At 58.2% G+C, this 18,601-nt stretch overlaps 2 protein-coding genes across 4 annotated transcripts; both read right to left on the bottom strand.

Moving 5' to 3' along the window:
- Positions 1 to 1,099: 1,099 nt before the first annotated feature.
- On the bottom strand, positions 1,100 to 18,531 carry SCAMP4 (secretory carrier membrane protein 4). 3 transcript variants are annotated; one of them, XM_055553535.1, is made up of 7 exons: positions 18,477 to 18,531; positions 11,008 to 11,056; positions 9,310 to 9,438; positions 8,662 to 8,818; positions 7,308 to 7,409; positions 4,230 to 4,347; positions 1,100 to 2,626 (listed from the first exon to the last, which is right to left on the bottom strand). In XM_055553535.1, exons 2-7 carry the CDS (start codon positions 11,012 to 11,014, stop codon positions 2,447 to 2,449), a joined length of 693 nt encoding a protein of 230 aa, XP_055409510.1. In that variant the 5' UTR covers positions 11,015 to 11,056; positions 18,477 to 18,531; the 3' UTR covers positions 1,100 to 2,446. The 3 variants fall into 3 exon arrangements, with proteins under 3 accessions (XP_055409510.1, XP_055409524.1, XP_055409516.1); XM_055553549.1 differs by lacking the exon at positions 18,477 to 18,531 and adding an exon at positions 17,962 to 18,090; XM_055553541.1 differs by lacking the exons at positions 7,308 to 7,409; positions 18,477 to 18,531 and adding an exon at positions 17,962 to 18,067.
- On the bottom strand, positions 12,366 to 15,377 carry ADAT3 (adenosine deaminase tRNA specific 3). Its single transcript, XM_055553525.1, is given in 2 exon segments — positions 12,366 to 13,705; positions 13,708 to 15,377. Coding segments are annotated over 2 exon segments (1,101 nt in total). The 5' UTR covers positions 13,744 to 15,377; the 3' UTR covers positions 12,366 to 12,640.
- Positions 18,532 to 18,601: the final 70 nt, after the last annotated feature.

Below are 18,601 nucleotides of genomic sequence, written 5' to 3'. Positions count from 1 at the left end.
AGGCCCCAGGTCAGTGTCCCATCCCAGCCACCCCAGCAGACAAGCTACCTTCTTGACCTCACCTCCATCCCCTCACCTCCACCCGGTCCTGTGTCCCCTGTATCACCTCTGAGTCCAGGTTGCAGATCCCATCCCCCGGGCCCACCTGGGCCACCCATCCTATCTGCAGCAGACACTGTTCGTCCTCCAGGTGCTCCTGCCCACCAACCTGTGTCCCCCACACCAACGGGCAGCACAGCCCCCACAGCCTCCTCATCTCACTTGTGGATACTCTGGGGGCAGCTGTGACGGAGCATGGCGGACTGCACCCACCCATGTATCCCCTCTAGTTTGGGAGGGCAGAGGCCAAGATCAAGGGACCGCCTGCTGACCCTCAGCTTTTGGAGATCCCAGCCAACCTGGGCTATAAGCCTCACCCCAACTCTTCCTCCACTTTCATGTGGCCCCTCCCCACATGTCTGTGTCCAAACACGCCCCCTTGTGAGGCCCAGTCCTGCTGCGTCAGGATCACCTGCTCCTGCATGACACTCCCTTAACTACCCCTGGAAGGATCGCATATGAACTTGGGGTTTCAGCATGCAACAGCCCCTATCAGCATGCAAAGGACCCCTACTTTGGGTCCTTTCTCTCTGGTCGTCTGCTGCCCTCCCCTGGTGTCTGTGGAGTGACAGACGCACTGCCCCCATCCCGTGTCTACATGGGGTGTCCACTCTGCCACCAGGGCCTCCTGAGAGTCAGGTGAAGGCCCCTGCAGACCAAGCTGCTCCTACTCCAGCCGCTTCTGTCCTTGTGTCTTCTTCACAGCAAGTGGTGCTGGTATTTCATTTTCTGCAAATTTCCTTTTTCAAGTGAAAGCTGTTGAGTGTGAAGAGAACATGACTGAAAGCAAACAAGAAGGGAATGACCCCAGGGTGCAAGGATATGGCCGCCGGCTCCTCTGTGGTGGGTCTGGGCAGGGGCCCCAGGCAGGGCGGCTGGCAGCATGGACGGGACTCGGCCCAGGCGCACAGCACGGTCCTGGTTTATCCCTCCCGAGGCCACAGGCACCAGGATCCATGGGAGGAAGGCCCTCAGAAAGCTCTCTTGGAGGCTCACCTGATGCACAAAGGATGTCTTTATTTCCTGGATATTTTCATGTAACAAAAACCACAATGCACAGTGAGGTGCGGGGGCAGGGTGGGTGCTGTGGGCACACCCTACTATCGGCTCAGCGCCCATCAAAAGCAGCACCCCAGACAGGGGATGCTTGGCCCCACCGGGAGCGTGACGCTGACCTCATCACAGGAGGTGGCCTTGGGGATGTGAAGGAACCTGGTTTCCCTTCTGGGCCCCAGACCCCGGTGCTCTCGCAGCATGGCCACTTTCAGGCACCACAGGGCATTCAGCAGGAGTAGCCAAGCAAGCAGGCATAGGGAGCAGCCTCAGGGAGAGACCCAGCGGCCAGTGGGACAGGAAGTACAGCTTTTCCCGAGAGCCAGGCGGCTGGGAGCCAAGGGGCAGTGTCAGGGCACCCGGGGCCTGGCCCACGAGGGCTGAGGACACTGGGAGGCATCTCTGGCCCTTCCCCTCACAGAGGTGCTAGCTGCTTATGTGGGAAGGAGAGGACAGGGATTCAGATTCCTAGTAAGGCACAGACTTATTGTGTCTCCCTTGTTCTTGTCCTTCAGGTTGGCGACTCCAGCTCCTGCCCTGCAGCAAGGGAAGGGCTCCACTCTCAAGAGATGCACCTGTGTGCCATCTGTTTCCAGCGAGGCAGGCTAGCGCCTCCCTCCCCCTCCACCACAGGCTCTAATGAGGCTCTGCCTGAAGGTCCCAGTTCTGAGTCCCCTCCATGGGACAAGCGTGGCCCCAGACAGGGAGGCTGGAGGCAAGCTGCCAAAGGACAACAGACAGACAGAAGGGGAGCAGTAGTTCCTATCATGAGACAGGAGGTGAATCAGCCTCTGGGCCTCCCTGTGGGCTTGCCCACTAGAGGACCAGCCACCACCCAGGCCCTCAGCCTCCTACCAGACACAGAACCCTGGTGCCTGGACAGCCTCCCTCTTCAAGTCACTGGGCCAGGAGCGACTGCCTGGACAGAGGCTGTGAGGGGTGGACCTGGGCTGGGCCCTTCTCCATGTCATCAGTTCTGAGAGGGGCGGCCTGGTCAGCCCCCTGCGACCGGGAGGGAGAGGGTGTGGCTGCAGCACAGTGGACGTCACCATGACAAACGGTGCTCCAGACTATGGGGGGGTGTCCTGCCAGATGGCAGTGACCAGACAGCTTCCGGGCAGAGCTGCTGAGGAGACCTGCCTCAAGAATGAGATGAATGTGGGTTCGGGTCGCCGAGAGCCCCTGAGCTGCCCTCTGAGCTGCAGGGGGGCCTCACCAAACCCAAGGTGGTGGGAGTGGACGGTGAGGGGCAGGTGGGCTGGCGGCAGGTGGGCAGCAGGGCTGCTGGCTCCCCCTAAGGCCACTGGCCACCACTGGCCGGGTAACTGGGCACGGTGGGGTACTCGGGCAGGCTGTTCCCCGAGAAGTTGTTGAACTGGGCCTCCCTGGACGGCGGGTTCCTCCAGGTGCCCGTGCTCCACTCCGTCTGCGCCTTCTGGAAGCTCCCACCAGCCCCTCGGTAGATGCTGTGCACCTGCGGGGGTGAGGATGATGGTGGGGAGGCCACTCAGCTTGCGTGCAAGGAGGGGCTTTTCTTAACCGAGCATGACTAACATGACAACACTTGCAAGAACTTTAGAAAACGTGCAGAAGCTGAGGCGGGGAGCTCTGAGGGCCATGCCTACACGGTGACTGCTGCTGGCTTGTCCCCAAGGGTCTCCACTGTCCCAGCCAAGCCCAACACTCGGCACAAGTGCTTCTTCCAGGGAAGGGGCTCTTCTGGGGCAGGTCTGAGGCCTGGCAATTGCCTGGTGACTCCTTCCTCAGCCACATCAGACCCAGGACCCCCAGGTCACCAAGGGGGTGACATCATTCTCTTCAATGATGTCCTCAGCAGAGGCCTAGGCGGATAGGCCACTGCCCCCGCACCGTCCAGGAAGCCGGGCTCCTCAGATGTGGGGCTGGGCTGTTTCTGGAAGTCTGGCAAATCCCGTAACTGAATTCATTTAACTTGAGGCTTCTGACCAGCAAAGCTGACAGTACTGTCCTTTCCCACCAGAATTCATCTTTCTTTCTTCCCAGTGAACTCCCAAACCTGGGATGGTGCAGGGGACCCCAACGGGGTGGCCCTACTCTGGGGAGCTTGCTTGGCTTGGAAGCCCCTCCCTTCTGCCATGACACGTCCCTGCCGGAACCACAGCCACCTTGTGTGGCCTTCATCCTGGCCTCTGGCCAAGTCTTCCAGGGTCTGTTCTGCACTGGTTATCCCCCAACCCCCTTCAATCGTCCACACAGTCAGGAGGCTTTGGAGGCAAACATGGGGGCAGCAAGTACCCCTCTGTCCTCCCAGACAGTCCCAGGACCAGCTGAACAGCCCAGGCCTGGAAACCTGAGAAACAGCTGGGACCCTGCAACAAGGAGGCTGGAGGGACCCAAAACCCAGGCTTCAGGAGTTGCTGGCCAGGCTGCAGCACAAGGCAGGTCCAGCCTCCCCAAGCAGGCTACCAGGCACATGGCCAAGAAGGTCACCCCAGGAAGGCTGGACAGGTGCACTGTCAGGCATCAGTCTCTATGTGGTCCCAGGACAACCCTCGTGTGGCCAATGCCCAGACTACAGTGCACATGTTCCCACTGGTCCCTCAAGGCATCTGAAGCAGGGCCGTCCAGGGAGTGGCCATGATGGTACAGACAGTCAGGGCAGGCCTTTCAAAGCCTGAGCGCTCAGTATGAGGGCAGTGCGATGGATGTGAATTTTCAGTTTTAGTTACTTTCACTTAATTTGGGTTTAACTGTAACCAGCAGCACGTGGCCAGTGGTGGCTGAATCAGCAGTGTGGACAACCCTCCAGGACACACATGCTGGGGGCTCCAGCAGACACCCAACCACCCCAGTGTGCAAGTGGTTACCCTTGGCCACACGGCACTGTCTGCCCTCCTCCCTGGAAGTCTACATGGGCAGGAAGGCAGGCAGTCAAAGGCCCAGATCGCAGAGAGTCTGCCCTGCTGTCAGCACTCATTTCACTGGCCAGCGCTTGGCCTCTTGCTCCTACAACAAGCCAGGACGAGTCCCAGGGCTGGGAGGTCAGAGAACAGGATGTGAGGGAGGAAGTGAAACATCCCAGGAGCTGGAGGACTCACCTTCATGATCATGATAGCCATCATGGCAGCCGACATGGAGAACATGATAGCTGGGAGCAGCATGACCACAGCAGCCCCGACGCTGGTCTGGAAGAAGCCAATGGCTGCCAGCCAACCACTGCAAGAGGAGAGAACATGTGTAGGAGCCAACAGGACCGTCAGATGGGCCCACTACCTCTCATATGTAAAGAGCTCCGGCAAATCAACAAGAAAAAGGTAACCCGCCAGCAGAGACATGGGATTCCCATGAGGACTACCATGGGGCCAGTATACTTAGGAAGTGATGCTTAACCCACCCACAAAGACGTGCAAGTCAGACAGAGGTGTCGTTCTCACAACACTGTCCCGACACATGTTGTGCAGAGGACAGAGAAACGAACCCTACTCTGTCAGTTTGGGCTGCACCCTTTCTGGAGCACAATGGGGTCTGACCCATAACAAGGCTTAAACATTCATTTCCTTCTCCCTCAACTGTTTCACTCATCCAGTGTCTGTAACGAGGACAATCTGAGGATGATCTAAACATCCACTAGTTGGGCAAAGCATGAACGTCAGTTACACTAAGAAGGTGTGAAAACAAGAGAAAGTTGAAGGTCTGGGGTAGATCCTGAGCCCGCACGTGGAAGAACATGAATCTGGTGTCCAGGCAGGCCAGGGGTGGGGTGGGGGGGAGGCAGGAAATAGAGTTCTTTTGAGAATGTTTTTTCTTAATAAGTAACAAAACCACACAGTTCAGGAAGCTTAGAAAAACACACAATAGATACCTCTCTCCTGTCAACGCCACTCCCCAGCCCAGAGGGAACTAGCATCCCTCATCTGCTAGTTCACTTCCAGATACAGTTTATAGAAACATGTGTAGGGGATTCCCTGGGATCCAGGGGTTAGGACTCTGTGCTCTCACTGCCAGGACCCAGGTTCAATCCCCTGTTGAGGAACTAAGATTACACAAGTCACACAGCAAAAAAAAGATAAAGTGTGTGTGTGTGTGCGCACGCACGTGCACGCACATGTGCACAGGTATACAACCTGCTGGACATGCACACACACACACACACACACACACACACACACACACACACACGGACAGGCCTTGCCCCTTTGTGAAGCCAGGAGGGACGTCCTCCCATACAAATGCACACTGCTCTGCACTTTGAGGGAGTGTAAGCACAGCTGGGGGTCTGGGAAGATGACAGACCTGGAGATAAGGGGGATGCGACGAGGGTATAAGGTGTTCCCCCAGGGCCACCCAGCCAGGAGCTCAAGGGGCCAGAGCCAGGGAGATGCGGATGCAGCCTGCAAAGGCCAGGGGCGGATCTGGGAGCTCTGATGAAGGTTCAAGAGTTACCATGTGGCCCAGAAATTCCACAGCCAGGCATCCACCAGAGAGAACTGAGAACACGTGTCCACACAGACAGGTGTACACAATGCACAGAAGAACCACCAGCAACAGCAGAAGGGCAGAGAACCCAAGAGTCCACCCACAACAAATGACACACACACTGTGTCCCACCAACTCGGCCACCAAAAGGGGCAAAACCCTGACACTTGCTACCGTGTGGACGGAACCTGACAATACACTTGCTCAGTGAGAGGAGCAGACACAGAAGGACACACAGGGTGTGAGCCCACTGATGGGAAACGTCCAGAACAGGCCGATCCACAGACACAGGGAGTGGGTTCCTGGTTGTTAGGGTATGAGCAAGGGACTGCTCACGGGGATGGGGCTTCACTTTGGGGTGGTGGAATGTTCTGAAACTGGAGAGAGTGATGAACCTCCACCCTTGTAAACACACAGAACCACTGAGTCGTGCACCTAAGCAGCTGCCTTTCTGGGCTGGGAAGGCACCTCAAGGAAGCCCCAACCGTGGAAAGGACTGGCGGTGGGGGCCCCAGTCACAGAGGGTGCACACTCCACCCCACCTGGAGTCTAATGTGGACCAACCACAAAGGCCAACTGTTAACAAGCCACAGGGACCCCAAGGGGAAGGCCTGACATGGTAGCGCTGTGGGTGAGGGCATTGTGCCCACCACATCCGGTGGAGGCAAGGGTGTCAGACGGGTGGGGAGGCAGCTCGGGGTGGACACACTACCCCAGATCCACAAACCGCGAAGAAGCCCCATGTGAACAGGTCACAAGCAGGCAGGACGGACAGGTCTGAGCCTCTGTGGTCACTGTTGCTTCCTAGTGTGAAGCAGCACTGTGGTCTTTTACACATAAGACGTCTCACAGGTTTTAAAAGGCCTTCTGAATGCACTGACAGGGAAGCGTTCACCCAGCAGATGGTGGAAGTCTGGGGCCAGCAGGGAGGGATGGATACCCAGGGCCCAGGACTGGCCAGGTGTCCCTGTAGCTCCACAGCAACGGTGGACCCCCATGCTGTCCACCGCCCCCTGGAGGGGACTTGCGGGACTGTGGCCACCTGGACTGGAGCAGGTGGCTCTCTGGAAGGCCAGCCCTGCCAACCTGTGGGTTACATGAATTCGGACCACTGGGACTTAAGATGAAAAGTTTGTTTCAAATCACTGAACATTTAATAATTCACTATAGCAGCAGCAGACACCTCATGTGTTAATGAACGCTAAGTCACTTCAGTTGTATCTGACTCTTTGTGACCCTATGGACTGTAGCCGCCAGGCTCCTCCGTCCAGGCAAGGATACTGGAGTGGGTTTCCATGCCTTCCTCCAGGGGATCTTCCCAACCCGGGGTTGGAACCCACCTCTTTTATGTCTCCTGCATGGGCAGACGGGTTCTTTACCACTAGCGCCATCTGGGAAGCAATGGAAAATGCCTCTCCCAGATCGTGGGGCATGGCCCTTCCAGCTGCTCTCTGACCCCAGGGACACACAGCTGGACATGCCTGCCAGGTTCTCCTGGGGGCTGGGTGACTGGCATGAAAACCACTGTGAACGGGCTGCCAACCCGGCACCTCCCAGGATAGGGGGTTTACAAGAGCGATGAGCAGACTTCACCCTCGTCCAGCCATTGGCATTTTGGTGTCTTGGCCACAGTGTTCAGCCTAAGCTCAGGTCTGTCCTGCACATGACACATGTCCCCATGGCTGACCCCACAAGCTTACCACGCGCCCCATCCCGAGAACCCGACGGCCTGGATGACGGTCAAGATGAACTGGGCTCCGAAGATGAAGAAAAACGCCATGAAGTTGAAGGAGCTGTCGGATCTGGAGGGAAGCCAATGGCTTTGTTACCAATGCTGGAGGAGAGGGCGAGGCCGAGGAAGGGCCCAGGCCAACTGGGCAGGATAGCCCTGCCCCACCACACCTCCAGTTCCCGCCCCCAGGAGGAGGACAACCCTGACATGCTCCTCACCAGAAGGGGATTTAGGAGGCCCCACTACGCCCAAGGACCCGCTGGTACCCTAAGGTCAATCTGATAGGTTCCTGGTGGGTTTGCGACGCCCTGCTGCCCTGGACAAAAGAGGCTGCAAGGGGCTCACATAGGGAGGTCAAGCAAGGGGAGACCCGGGATGGAGGAGGGCCGGGGACCTTGCGGCACAGGGCTGCTCCCGGGCTGCCCCCGAAGCTCTCGGGGGGTCCCCATTCTTGCACACAGTTGCTGGAATCAGCTTGGGACCTGAAGCCACAGCGCCCCTTTCGCTTCAGCACAAGTGGACAGGTTTCTGGTTCTTGTCTCCAAAGGGCCCCAGGGGCCCCACCTGACTCCCACTGAGGGTCTGGGATTAGGGGCCACGTGGAACAGACATAGCACACGCCTGAGTGCCGAGGGCAGGTTTGCGGTGAAAGCCACAGAGCAAGATTCACAGTAGCCAGAAGTGGGCAGCAACACCAACGCCATCGACAGATGATGGAGAAACACCACTTGGTTCCTGCACACGTGGGAGCATCAGATACCCAAAGGGACGAAGCCCAGACACTCGCTACCATGTGGGTAGGGCCTGAGAACATGATGCTCAGTGACAGAAGAAGACCCAGAAGGACACGCAGAGTGATCCCACTGATGGGAAACGTCCAGAACAGGCAGATCCACAGACACAGAGAGTGGGTTCCTGGTTGTCAGAGGCTGAGGGGTTAGGATGGTGCTAATGGGGATGGGGTTTCTTGTTGGTTTGTTCTGGAACTAGACATGCTGGCTGTCCAGTCTTGTATAAACACTAGAAACATCAAGCTGTTAAGCAGGTGAGCTGAGTGGTATGTACAGTATGTCAACAGAGTTATTAACAAAACAGGGAGAGATGGATGTGGCTTGTGGACCCCAGTGCACAGTGTCATCCAAACACGAGAGGCAGGCTCACACCTGGGCCAGGCGGCAGCTGCAGATCAGGGTACACCCCTCTCAGGACTTGGCCCGGAGGGGGGTGTGCACAGTGAGGTCATCTGCTGTTGTTTCTGAGCCGACTGTAAACCCCAGACACTCCCCAAGGGCCCCTGGAGGGTGGGGGCCACCCCAACTCACCGGAAGGCCTTGTAGGCGGGCCGGAACCAGCACACGTAGCCGCAGGGCGAGAAGAGGAGCAGCCAGAGCAGAGCCAGGCCAAAGTTAGCGCCTGAGCCACCCGCAATCCACCAGGCCAGGCAGGCAACGAGGTTGACGCCCAGGGTGGCACAGTAGACTAGGGGAGGGAAGGAGAAAGAGGGCGCTGAATGGGACACCCCCTACTGCTGGGGTGTGGCTCCCATGAGCACAGAGACCTTGGGGCCAGAGAAGGGCCTGGGGGGCCCGGCTCTGTGCAGCTGCCCACCTGCTCCATCCACTCTGGACAGGAGCTCATCAGTGTGTGTACTCAGTTATGTCTGACTCTTTGCAACTCTATGGACTATAGTCCACCAGGCTCCTCTGTCCATGGGATTCTCCAGGCAAGAATACTGGAGTGGGTTGACATGCCCTCCTCCAGGGGCTCTTCCCAGCTCAGGACTGAACCCACATCTCCTGTGGCTTCCACATTGGCAGGCGGGTTCTTTACCACTGAGCCATGAGAGAAGTTTGTCGGTAAGCTTTATTACTAAACCCTCAGGCTCCCACTCATCAAGCTCAAGACAAGTCCTAGGCCAGGCCTGTCCCGGGCCTGGGTCTCTGGGTGGTGCACCCCTCCCCTTGACTCACACAGCCACAGGCGGTAGATCCTCTTCACCAGGACCTGGTGCTCAATGGGGATTTCGTCAGAGAAGTTCTGGTAGAAGCAGGGCTTCAGGGGGATGAACTTGGGCAACGGGGGGAAGTTGTTCTCCTTTCCTGCAGGGACAGGGGTATGGAAAAACTCACATTGCAGTCAGCTTGTAGTGGCCCTAGGGCTGTGCCCATCTGCTCCTGGGACCTGTAGATACATCACCTCATGGGGCAGAAGGGACTTTGCCAGAGGGATTAAGCTAAGGCCCCTGAGACGGGATGATCCTGGACTCCCTGGGGAACCCAGTGCCATCACAGGGTCCTTATGAAAGGGAAGGGGTAGGGTCAGAGGCAGAGAGACGGGAGATGCTGAGCCATTGGTTGTGAGGATGGAGGGAGGGGCCGCGAGTCAGGGATGCAGCACCTCTAGAAGCTGGAAAAGCGGGGAGCTGGTGCTCCCTGAGAGCCTCCAGAGGGACCAGCCCTGCCCACACCTGGATTTAGCCCTGTGGTACCCATGTGGGACTCCAGACCTCAGGACTGTCAGAGAACAAATTCTATTTACTTACTTATTTATGAACTTAGTTTCTGACCACGCCACACAGCATGCAGGATCTTAGTTCCTCCACCTGGGATTGAACTCACACCCTCAGCGCTGAAAGCAGGTAGTCCTAACCACTGGACCTCCAAGGAAGTCCCAGGACAAATTTCTTTCAAGTATCTGAGTCTGTGGCAATATCTTACAACAGTCACAGGGATAAGTGAAGATTCAACAGCAGGGTCCACACATATCCACACTGTTGACTTCAGGGCAGGTTGTGGCACTTGGGACGTGGGAACCCCCTGGGGTTGCCATTACAAAGGACCACAGGCTGGGTGGCCTGATTGGACAGAGGTCTGTCCCCGCTCCGTTCTATAGGCTGGACAATCAGATCCAGTGTCACAGGGCCACATTTCCCCCCAATGCTCTGGGCGCCCCGGGGTTATGAACCCGTCCCTCCAGCTCTGCCCCATCCTCCCTGCTTCCCTGTGTCTGTGCCCATGTCTCCTCCATCTTAGGATGTCAGTCCCACTGTTATCTCAGGGCCACCCTGCTCCAACATGACTTCATCTCACAGCCACACCTGCCATTAGGTCCTCTTCCTGGAGTCTGGACTCTATGGGGTTTTTGTTTTTGTTTTCTTGGCCTTACTGCGAGGCTTGTAAGATCTTTGTTCTCTGACCAGGGATGAACCCAGGCCCCCAGCAGTGGAAGCTCAGAGTCTTAACCACTGGACCACCAGGGAAGTCCTGGGACTTCCTGTTTTCCAACATGGAACACTTCCGTCTTACATGTGGGGCCCAGGGGCCGAGCTCGTCTCTGTATGGTCCCTTTAGCACCTGTGCCACCTTGGTGGGCAGTGGACAGACTTCATAGCACAGTAACAAAGTGCTGCCCAGAGCTGCCCACTTGGGCTCCATGTCCAAGCAACTACACAGGTGCCCCCTGGGCTCTGCTGGCTGGGCCAGATGCTCACTGTGTGGAATCGTCACACTGTTGTCCAATCCAGTGGCCAGAGCAACCCCGACTCCCATCCCAGGAGGAGAGCGAGGCTGTGCCCCTCCTGGGGTCACAGTGTGCTCAGCCACCCGGGGAACTTTCCAGATGGCCAGAGAAGCCAGGACCCCCCACTGTGGGGCGTGGGTGGGACTCACCTGACATTTTCGCTGTGAAGACAGGGTGGGAGTGGAAGCCTGCAGCCACCTGGAGGGGAGACAGGCACAGTCAGGGGGTCTCTACAGCTGCAGGGCGACCCCACCACCACTTGCGGATCCAGGGGCCACTGCAGTTACTGCCCTAACTACCAGAGCATCCACAGGGGTCTCTGGGCTCTTGGCTCAAGGCCAACCCAGCCCCACATGTGTGACCCCAGTCACCACCTCATGTCAGAGCCCTCCACCCCCACCCCGGGCAGCTTGCCACTGATGTGGGGGAAGCATCTGGGTGGAGGGTCCCAGTGACCCACCACTACTGCCCTCCTGCCTGTCCTCCCCCAACTCCCCCACAAAAGTGAACGTGTTAGTCACCCAACCCCCAAACTTTCCCTTTATCCACGGATGGCTCTGCACACTTCCTATGGCCACAAAGTCTCCGAGTCACCAAAAACTGAGTCCACGCTCATTGCTGTGTGACCTCAGGCAAGTTACACAACCTCTCTGGTCCATGGCTTTTGCCCCTATGAGCTTTGCAAGGCCAAGGACCCCACTGCAACCCAACTGAAATGCCTGGGGACAGGCCAGGCACCCAGCGACCCTGCCCAGGAGCCCGTGTCATGGAGCAGCCCCTCAGAGGAGGCACCACAGAGGGGCCAGTTGCACAAGGACCTAGGAGACAGACATTACCTTCTCTAGGAAGTGGGCCAGGCAACGTGGCCACACCTGGTACCCAACCAGCACAGCTGAGCTTGAACAGCCCCCAGCGCTGGGCACTGGAGCAGGTGCAGAGCCCCACATGCAGGGGGTCCAAGGGAAGGATCCAATGACTGAGAGTCTCCGGGTCCACCCCCGGCCCCCAGCTCAGAGAGGGCCTCCCCTGGGACCCAGAGCCTGGCCTAGCCCAGACCTCCTGCCACAGGCCCCACTGGCCATCCACCACTCTGGCTCCAGCAGACCCTCCACCTGCCCAGCCCCCATGGGCAAGGAGTAGCCCTGGGACGGGGGCTCAAGGCATGGATGTCTCAGGGGCCTGCAGCACACACATTTGCTGCTCAGAGTCCTGCACACATGGGTTCCAGGGCTAACCACTCCAGGGCAGGCAGACCCCCACCGGCCCCTCCAGGGACCCTCTGGGCACCTGGGAAGGACGGGAGACTGATGCAGTCAGCAATATCCAGGCTGATGGGCCCTTTCCTTAGGCTCTAGCCATAGCCATCCAGACTCTGGGGCCCCTCCCTGACTATACTCCACTCAGCAGCTCACCTCCCCGCGCAAATCCAGGTATCAGAGAAAATGGCCACCCCGACCCAGGGACTCTCGGCCACCGGGGCCTCATGCCTTTGTTAACAGACACCAACCTGGTTTAAGTTGTTTATTTTCACATGTCAAAGCTGTTCCCTGACACCTGAGAAAAGGGGACACAACGCTGGTGACCCCAGGGGCCCACCTGGGTCTGAAGGTGCCCAGCTACTCAGTCAGCTGGACCCCCACTCCGCCCAACTTTGAGGAAGACCGTGTCCAGAAAGGGACGCCCCCCATGTGCCAGCAGAAATAGCATGAGTGTCCATGAGTTGAGACAGGGCAAAAAGCCCCTGGCGATGTGAGGAATGCCAAGGAGGGTCCAGGCCAGCGCCTATGCCTTGGTGTCCAGCCCGTCGGGGTCCAGTCGGCGGCACTGGGCCTCCAGGATGCCGCGGAAGGCCTGGAAGCGGTGGTTGAGGTCAGGCCGGGCATGCAGGCGGAAGCGGGTGCCGAGTGCGCCGTCAGGCGAGGGCGCCCCATAAAAGACACGCCGCACCCGAGAGTGGACCAGGGCCATGGCGCACATGGCGCAGGGCTCGCGGGTGATGTACAGGTCGTAGCCGGTGCACACGTAGGGCAGCCCGTCCTCGTCTTCGTCCAGCTTGTGCACAGAGCCGGCGCGGACAGCCGGCGCAAAGGAGCAGGCAGGGTGGGGCGCCAGGTTGTAGGCACCGCAGCCCTGGCCTCGCGCCACCAGGTCAATGCACACCATGGCAGCGTGCAGCAGGGGGCTGGCGCTGCTGCTGCAGTCGTGGCCCGTGGCCAGCACGCGGCCTGAGGCCGGATCCACCACCACCGCACCCACGGCCCTCAAGCCCCTCGAGGCTGCCTGCTGTGCGGCCCACACGGCCCGCTCCATGTGGGCCTGCATTGCAGCCCGCTCCTGTGCCGAGAAGAGGCATCCAGCCAGGGCTCGGGTCACCTGCCTGTCCTCATGAAAAGTCGTGGGCCAGTGAGTGCGCGCCTCCTCGAACTGGCTCCTGGTCAGGGGCGGCCGCACAGGCACAGGCACCAGGAAGGGCTGCCCCAGGCCACGGGTGTCCACATCCGGCCGCGGGAGGAGCTCGGCCAGCGATCGCGAGTCCCGGGCCGGCCCCGCCAGGCACAGCAGCATTTCCAGCGAGTGCGGGCGGCCGGGGTCAGGGCTGGGCCGCACCCTCTTGAGGTGAGGCTGCGCGGGCAGCGGATGGACTGCTGACACCTCCTTGAGGAGGCGTGAGGTCTGGCTCTTGTCCAGGACGGGTGCAGCATAGGCCAGCACCAGCTCCACAGCCCCAGACTGCTGCTCTGACAGAACCGGGAGGGCTTGCCACGGCGGTTCTTGCTCGGGACTCCCGGCCTTTGAATCTCTGCGCAGCTCCATGATGCTCGGGGCGGGGTCCATCCTCAGTGGGGCTCTGACTGTGGGAGACAGAGACCGGAGCAGGGCATCATCCTGGGCCGTGGGGGGGTCTGGCGAGCTGGAGGGGTCGTCCCAGGAGCGTGCCACGTCTGCAGGCTCGTCCCACCAAGCAAAAGGCACCAGCTGTCGTGCTCTCACTCACATCTTACTAACGCCGTGTTTGCACAGAGTTTAAACTGCCCTTGTCTGGGTGTCTTTTCTCTCCCCCCTTTTTTTTACTGAGAAATGCCATGAGCAAAAATGCACACTGGATCCCAGAGACTTAATACAAAAGAGAAAACTAACTGTATCGTTAAGCCTCTTTCTGTATTCCACGGACACAGAAGACCAACTCACTACACCACTTTATTCAAAGGCCTTGAGATCCTTGGATCTTCTTATCCTTGGGGGCCCTGGACCCAGTTCCCCATGGACGCCGAGGGATGGCTGTGTTGACTACATGGCTGAAATGGGGATACTCTACATGTCTCAGGTTAAATAAATGTATGCTTAAGGTTAAGTTCAACTGTTTCTTTGTAGTTTCCCAAAACGTGTCTTCTACACACTTCATGTCATGTACACGTCTCGCGTTATATTCCTACTGGTTAGGGCTGCCCTGGATGAGAGCAGAAATGGGCCACAGATGACCTTCATGTGGCTCCAGGGGAGCTCTGTGCCATGGCAGCAGAGCCCGATGCCCTGGCGGTATCTGGGATTGGACCAACCCCTCCCACCTCTTTCCCATGGACGAGGTGTGCTGAGACCGTGTAACAGCCTGCCCCTTACTGCTTCAACGCAGCCTACTCATCACTCCTCAGCCCATGGGCCCTGCAACGGGCACGGGAGGTCCTCACCAACCACTCCAGCAAACACACAGTGTGGCTGGGGGCCCCTGGGGTACCCAGGACACCAGGGCCAGGTCAGGCCCTGAGGAGGGTCCTGGGCGTGCTGGCTGTAAATCCACTGCCAGCACACACCGTGCCCAAGGCAAAATGGCCCCCACAGCCTGCTCCAGGCCACAAAAGGCCCCACTGTCTCCTGGGCAAGACAGACACAGTCCTGTTTGTCCCTCCAAGACTGCAACCTCTGTCTGACCGAAACAAAACAAGTGACAGAGACAGGAGGCTGGCCTCGGACTGCTGCTGGTGGGGCTGCCATCCTCCAGGGAGGAAATAAAAACCACCAGGAGGCCACCATCTGGCTCAGTGATCCCACTCCCAGGTGCAGGCCCAGGAGAACTGAAACACATGTCCACACAGCCATCCACACACACGTGTTCACAGCAGCACGACTCCCAACAGCAAAAGGTGGCTGCAAGCCCACGTGTTTACTGAAAGATAAACACATAAACACCAGGTGGTCCCTCTGCACACGGGAGCATCCCTCAGCCATGGAGAAGAGAGAAGCCCTGACACTCACTGCCTCGTGATCATACCCGGAGAACACGATGCTCAGTGAGAGCAACAGACACAGGACACGCAGGGTGTGATCCCACTGGTGGGAAACCTCCAGAACAGGCCGATCCACAGACACAGAGAGTGGGTTCCTGGTTGTCAAGGGCTGGGAGGTGGGGGGATGGGGGGGTCTGCTCCTGGAGACAGGCTTCCTATTGGAAGACAGAATGTTCTGGAACTAGACAGAGGTAATGGTCATATAATACACTAAATACACTAAAAAAACACTAAAAAGTATGCTTTATGTGGGTGATCCCCACACTATGTGAACCGTATCCCAATAAAGCTGCTGTTCTTTCTGGCGGCGGTGGGGAAATCTGGCGATCACCAGGGCATGCCGTGCTTGCTTAATCAATCAGTCATGTTGGACTTTTTGTGACCCCATGGAATGTAGCCCACCAGACTCCTCTGTCCAGGGGATTTCCCAGACAAGAATACTAGAGTGGGTTGCCATGTCCTTCTCCAGGGGATCTTCCCAACCCAGGGATCAAATGGGCATCTCCTGCACTGGCAGGTGGACTGTATACCCACTGAGCCACCAGGGTCACAGCACACCTCTAACACGGCCCAGACCTCGTGACTGCTGCCAGTACTGAAACCGCTCCCTGTCTTCACTCCTGCAAATGGGCTCCCCAACTCCCCTCATGACCGGGACGGAGGCTGCAGGGCTCGTCCCTTTCCAGAGGTCAAGGGACTTGCCCAGGCCACGTGCCTGGGAGGGCAGAGCTGCGGCCAGGTGGCCAACAGCTCCCAACTCTGCCTTCTGAGCCCCGTAGTGGGGGAGGGGCTTTACAGATGGGACACAGGTTCCTCCAGGGTGACACACCCAGACTGGGAGCTGCAGCCCACCCAGAAATGGCCCCCACGCCCAGAGATTTGCTTAAATGAACCCCGGGGACCTCAGCATGCTGGGAGGCTTATCTGTTCCTCTTTTCCTCCTCAAAACCACATGTCCACCCTGCCTGTGGGCACCCCCTCACCCACCCCAGCTCTGGACACCCCACTGCCCCACCCTGGCCAAGTGCCCTGCATGCGCACCCCCTGACACACACACACACACACACACACACTGCCCCACACCCTCCCTGCTGTGCACTTGGCTGCTCCACCCAGCTCAGGCCCTTCCCTGGGTGTGTCTACCTCCCGCTGTCCACAGCTAGGGCACCTCCTAAAGGTTCCTGTGCTCCAATGGGGTGGAGGCCAGCCCCCTCCACAATTGTTTATATTTATGGTTGGAGCTTCTGTGGCTGGCACCCACTGTCAGGGCCATGTAAGGCTCAATGGTGTGGGGAAGGTCCAGGAGGGTCCAGGAGACCAGGGAGCTGGGACCCCCCACAACAGCCAGTCCCCTCAGTGGGTGCTGGGGCCTGAAGCCCAGAAGGCATCAAGAACATGGGGCTTATTCAGTGAGCTGAGGCAGCCTCTGCAACCAGAGGTAGGGGCCTTATCTCACCCCTGGGTGTGTCTGGGCCCTGCCCACGTTCTCCTGGCTGAGACCAGGCCTTAGGCCCAGGACAAGCTTCCCCCTCAGTAAAATGGGATCCACCACCACCCTGGCTGGGACAGAAAGTGAGAAAATCCATGAGGCTGGGCCCACCCCAGGGCACAGCTCTTCTCAGGAGCCAGTGCCCTGCGATGGGCAGATTCCAGGAAGGGTCCTCGGAGGCAGTGACCCACAGCTGGACCTGGAAAGCAGGTGAGGCAGGGTGGGGAGCCCTGAGCAGAAGGAACACCCAGTGTTGGAGTCTTGGACTCTTGAACAGTAGATGCGGCGATGGCTTCAAATATGGTATCCAGAACTTGGCCCCGTGGAAGGGGGAAGGTGCATTAATGTCCACATCTGACAAGCTCCCCAACAAAGCAGGGTCCCCAGAAAACATGCAGCACACCCCGCTAAGCGTGAACCCACATGAGCAGATGATTTCTTAACATAAATGTGTCCCATGGAACCTTTGCAATACTTTTATACTAATACATATATATATGTGCATATATTTGTTGTTTACACAAAATTCTAATTTAATGGGGCAACCTGCCTGGTTATTTGCAAAACCTAGCCACCCTACAAGGAGGCCTTTGTGCACGAAAAATCGAGAACCATGCGCATGTGGGGTGTGGGAGACCCAAGGCCAGAATTTTAAAAAGCCTTGAAAACTCACACTTCCCTTAAGTATCAGCAAAGATTATCAATTTTTAGGGCTTCCCAAGTGGTTCAGTGGTAAACAATCCGCCTGTCAATGCAGGAGACGCAGGAGATGCGGGTTTGATCCCTGCGTCGGGAAAATCTCTTAGAGAAGGAAATGGCAACCCATTCAAGTATCCTAGCCTGGGAAATCCTATGGACAGAGGAACCTGAGGGCCACAATCCATGGGGTCGGAGAGTGGAACACAACTGAGAAACTGAGCGCGCGCACAAACAAGACGTACAGAAAGATTGGGGGTTTCGCCCTAAGCGGGCGGAAAGCTTGTAAACGGACAGCACGGAGGTACAAGGCTGACCAAGACGACCAGAGGCCTGAACACAGAGGAAGCAGTTAGGGCACGGGGTCTCCACAGCGGACGGCAGGGGCGAGCGCACGCGCAGAAGGACGACGGGCGCCGAAAGAGGGGTCCCAAAACCTGGACGCCCCGCGCGCACGCGCACATGCGCCCCTCCCCGCGTTCGCCCGATGCGCGCGCACGAACCCGGGCCAGTTGGCCCCCTTGCTCCCCGCGCGGCCGGCGCCCCTCCGCAGGCGCGCCCCCTGCCCTCGCCCTCCTCGCCTTCCGCGGGAGCCTGGGTCGTAAAAGCCCGAGACCCCGGGGCTGTGTGCTTACCTGAGGAGACAGGCGGAAGCGCTGCGCTTCACCAAGTCTTAGCAACCAGCCCGCCTGCTCCGCCTCTGCCACCGCCTGGAGCCTCGGGGCACGACGGGAGCGTAGTTCCAGGGGCGGAGTCGGCGCGAGGCGGAGGCGAGGCCGGGACTACAATCCCCAGAAGGCCGCGCGGAATGAGTATTCCGCCCCTTTCTTGAGCGCGGCTGCTGTGACCCGCAGGAGAGTGAAGCGAGCTCTAAGTTAAGGGTTCGAGACCCAGCAGGGCGGCAGGAAAAGTTGGACTCTGGGATGCCGGGATCCAGCCCCGGCTAATCCAGGGTATTCGAAGGAGAGACGGCGTAGGCGACCTATTTATTTAAATATTTATCAAAGATATAAAGAGTAATAGGATGAGGATAGCTCAGTGAGGAAATTCAGTGGAGAAAAGCGGCTGAAATAAGGATAGCTCAGTAGGAAAATTCAGTGAAGAAAAGAGGCTGAATAAAATTCCAAAGCAGGGAATTAACGTCACCTACGAAGGCCGCAGGCGTCCTCCCGTTCTCCCGAAGGAGAGGAGACACTAAGGCCTCCCCAGTCAGATCTTAGAAGCCCAGGCAAAATTAGTAAGCTTGACGAGCTTCCCCGCCTCAGAGGAAAAATT

Source organism: Bubalus kerabau, chromosome 1, assembly GCF_029407905.1.
Source record: "Bubalus kerabau isolate K-KA32 ecotype Philippines breed swamp buffalo chromosome 1, PCC_UOA_SB_1v2, whole genome shotgun sequence".
Lineage (NCBI taxonomy): Eukaryota > Metazoa > Chordata > Mammalia > Artiodactyla > Bovidae > Bubalus > Bubalus kerabau.
This window is presented reverse-complemented; position numbering and strand designations above follow the sequence as displayed.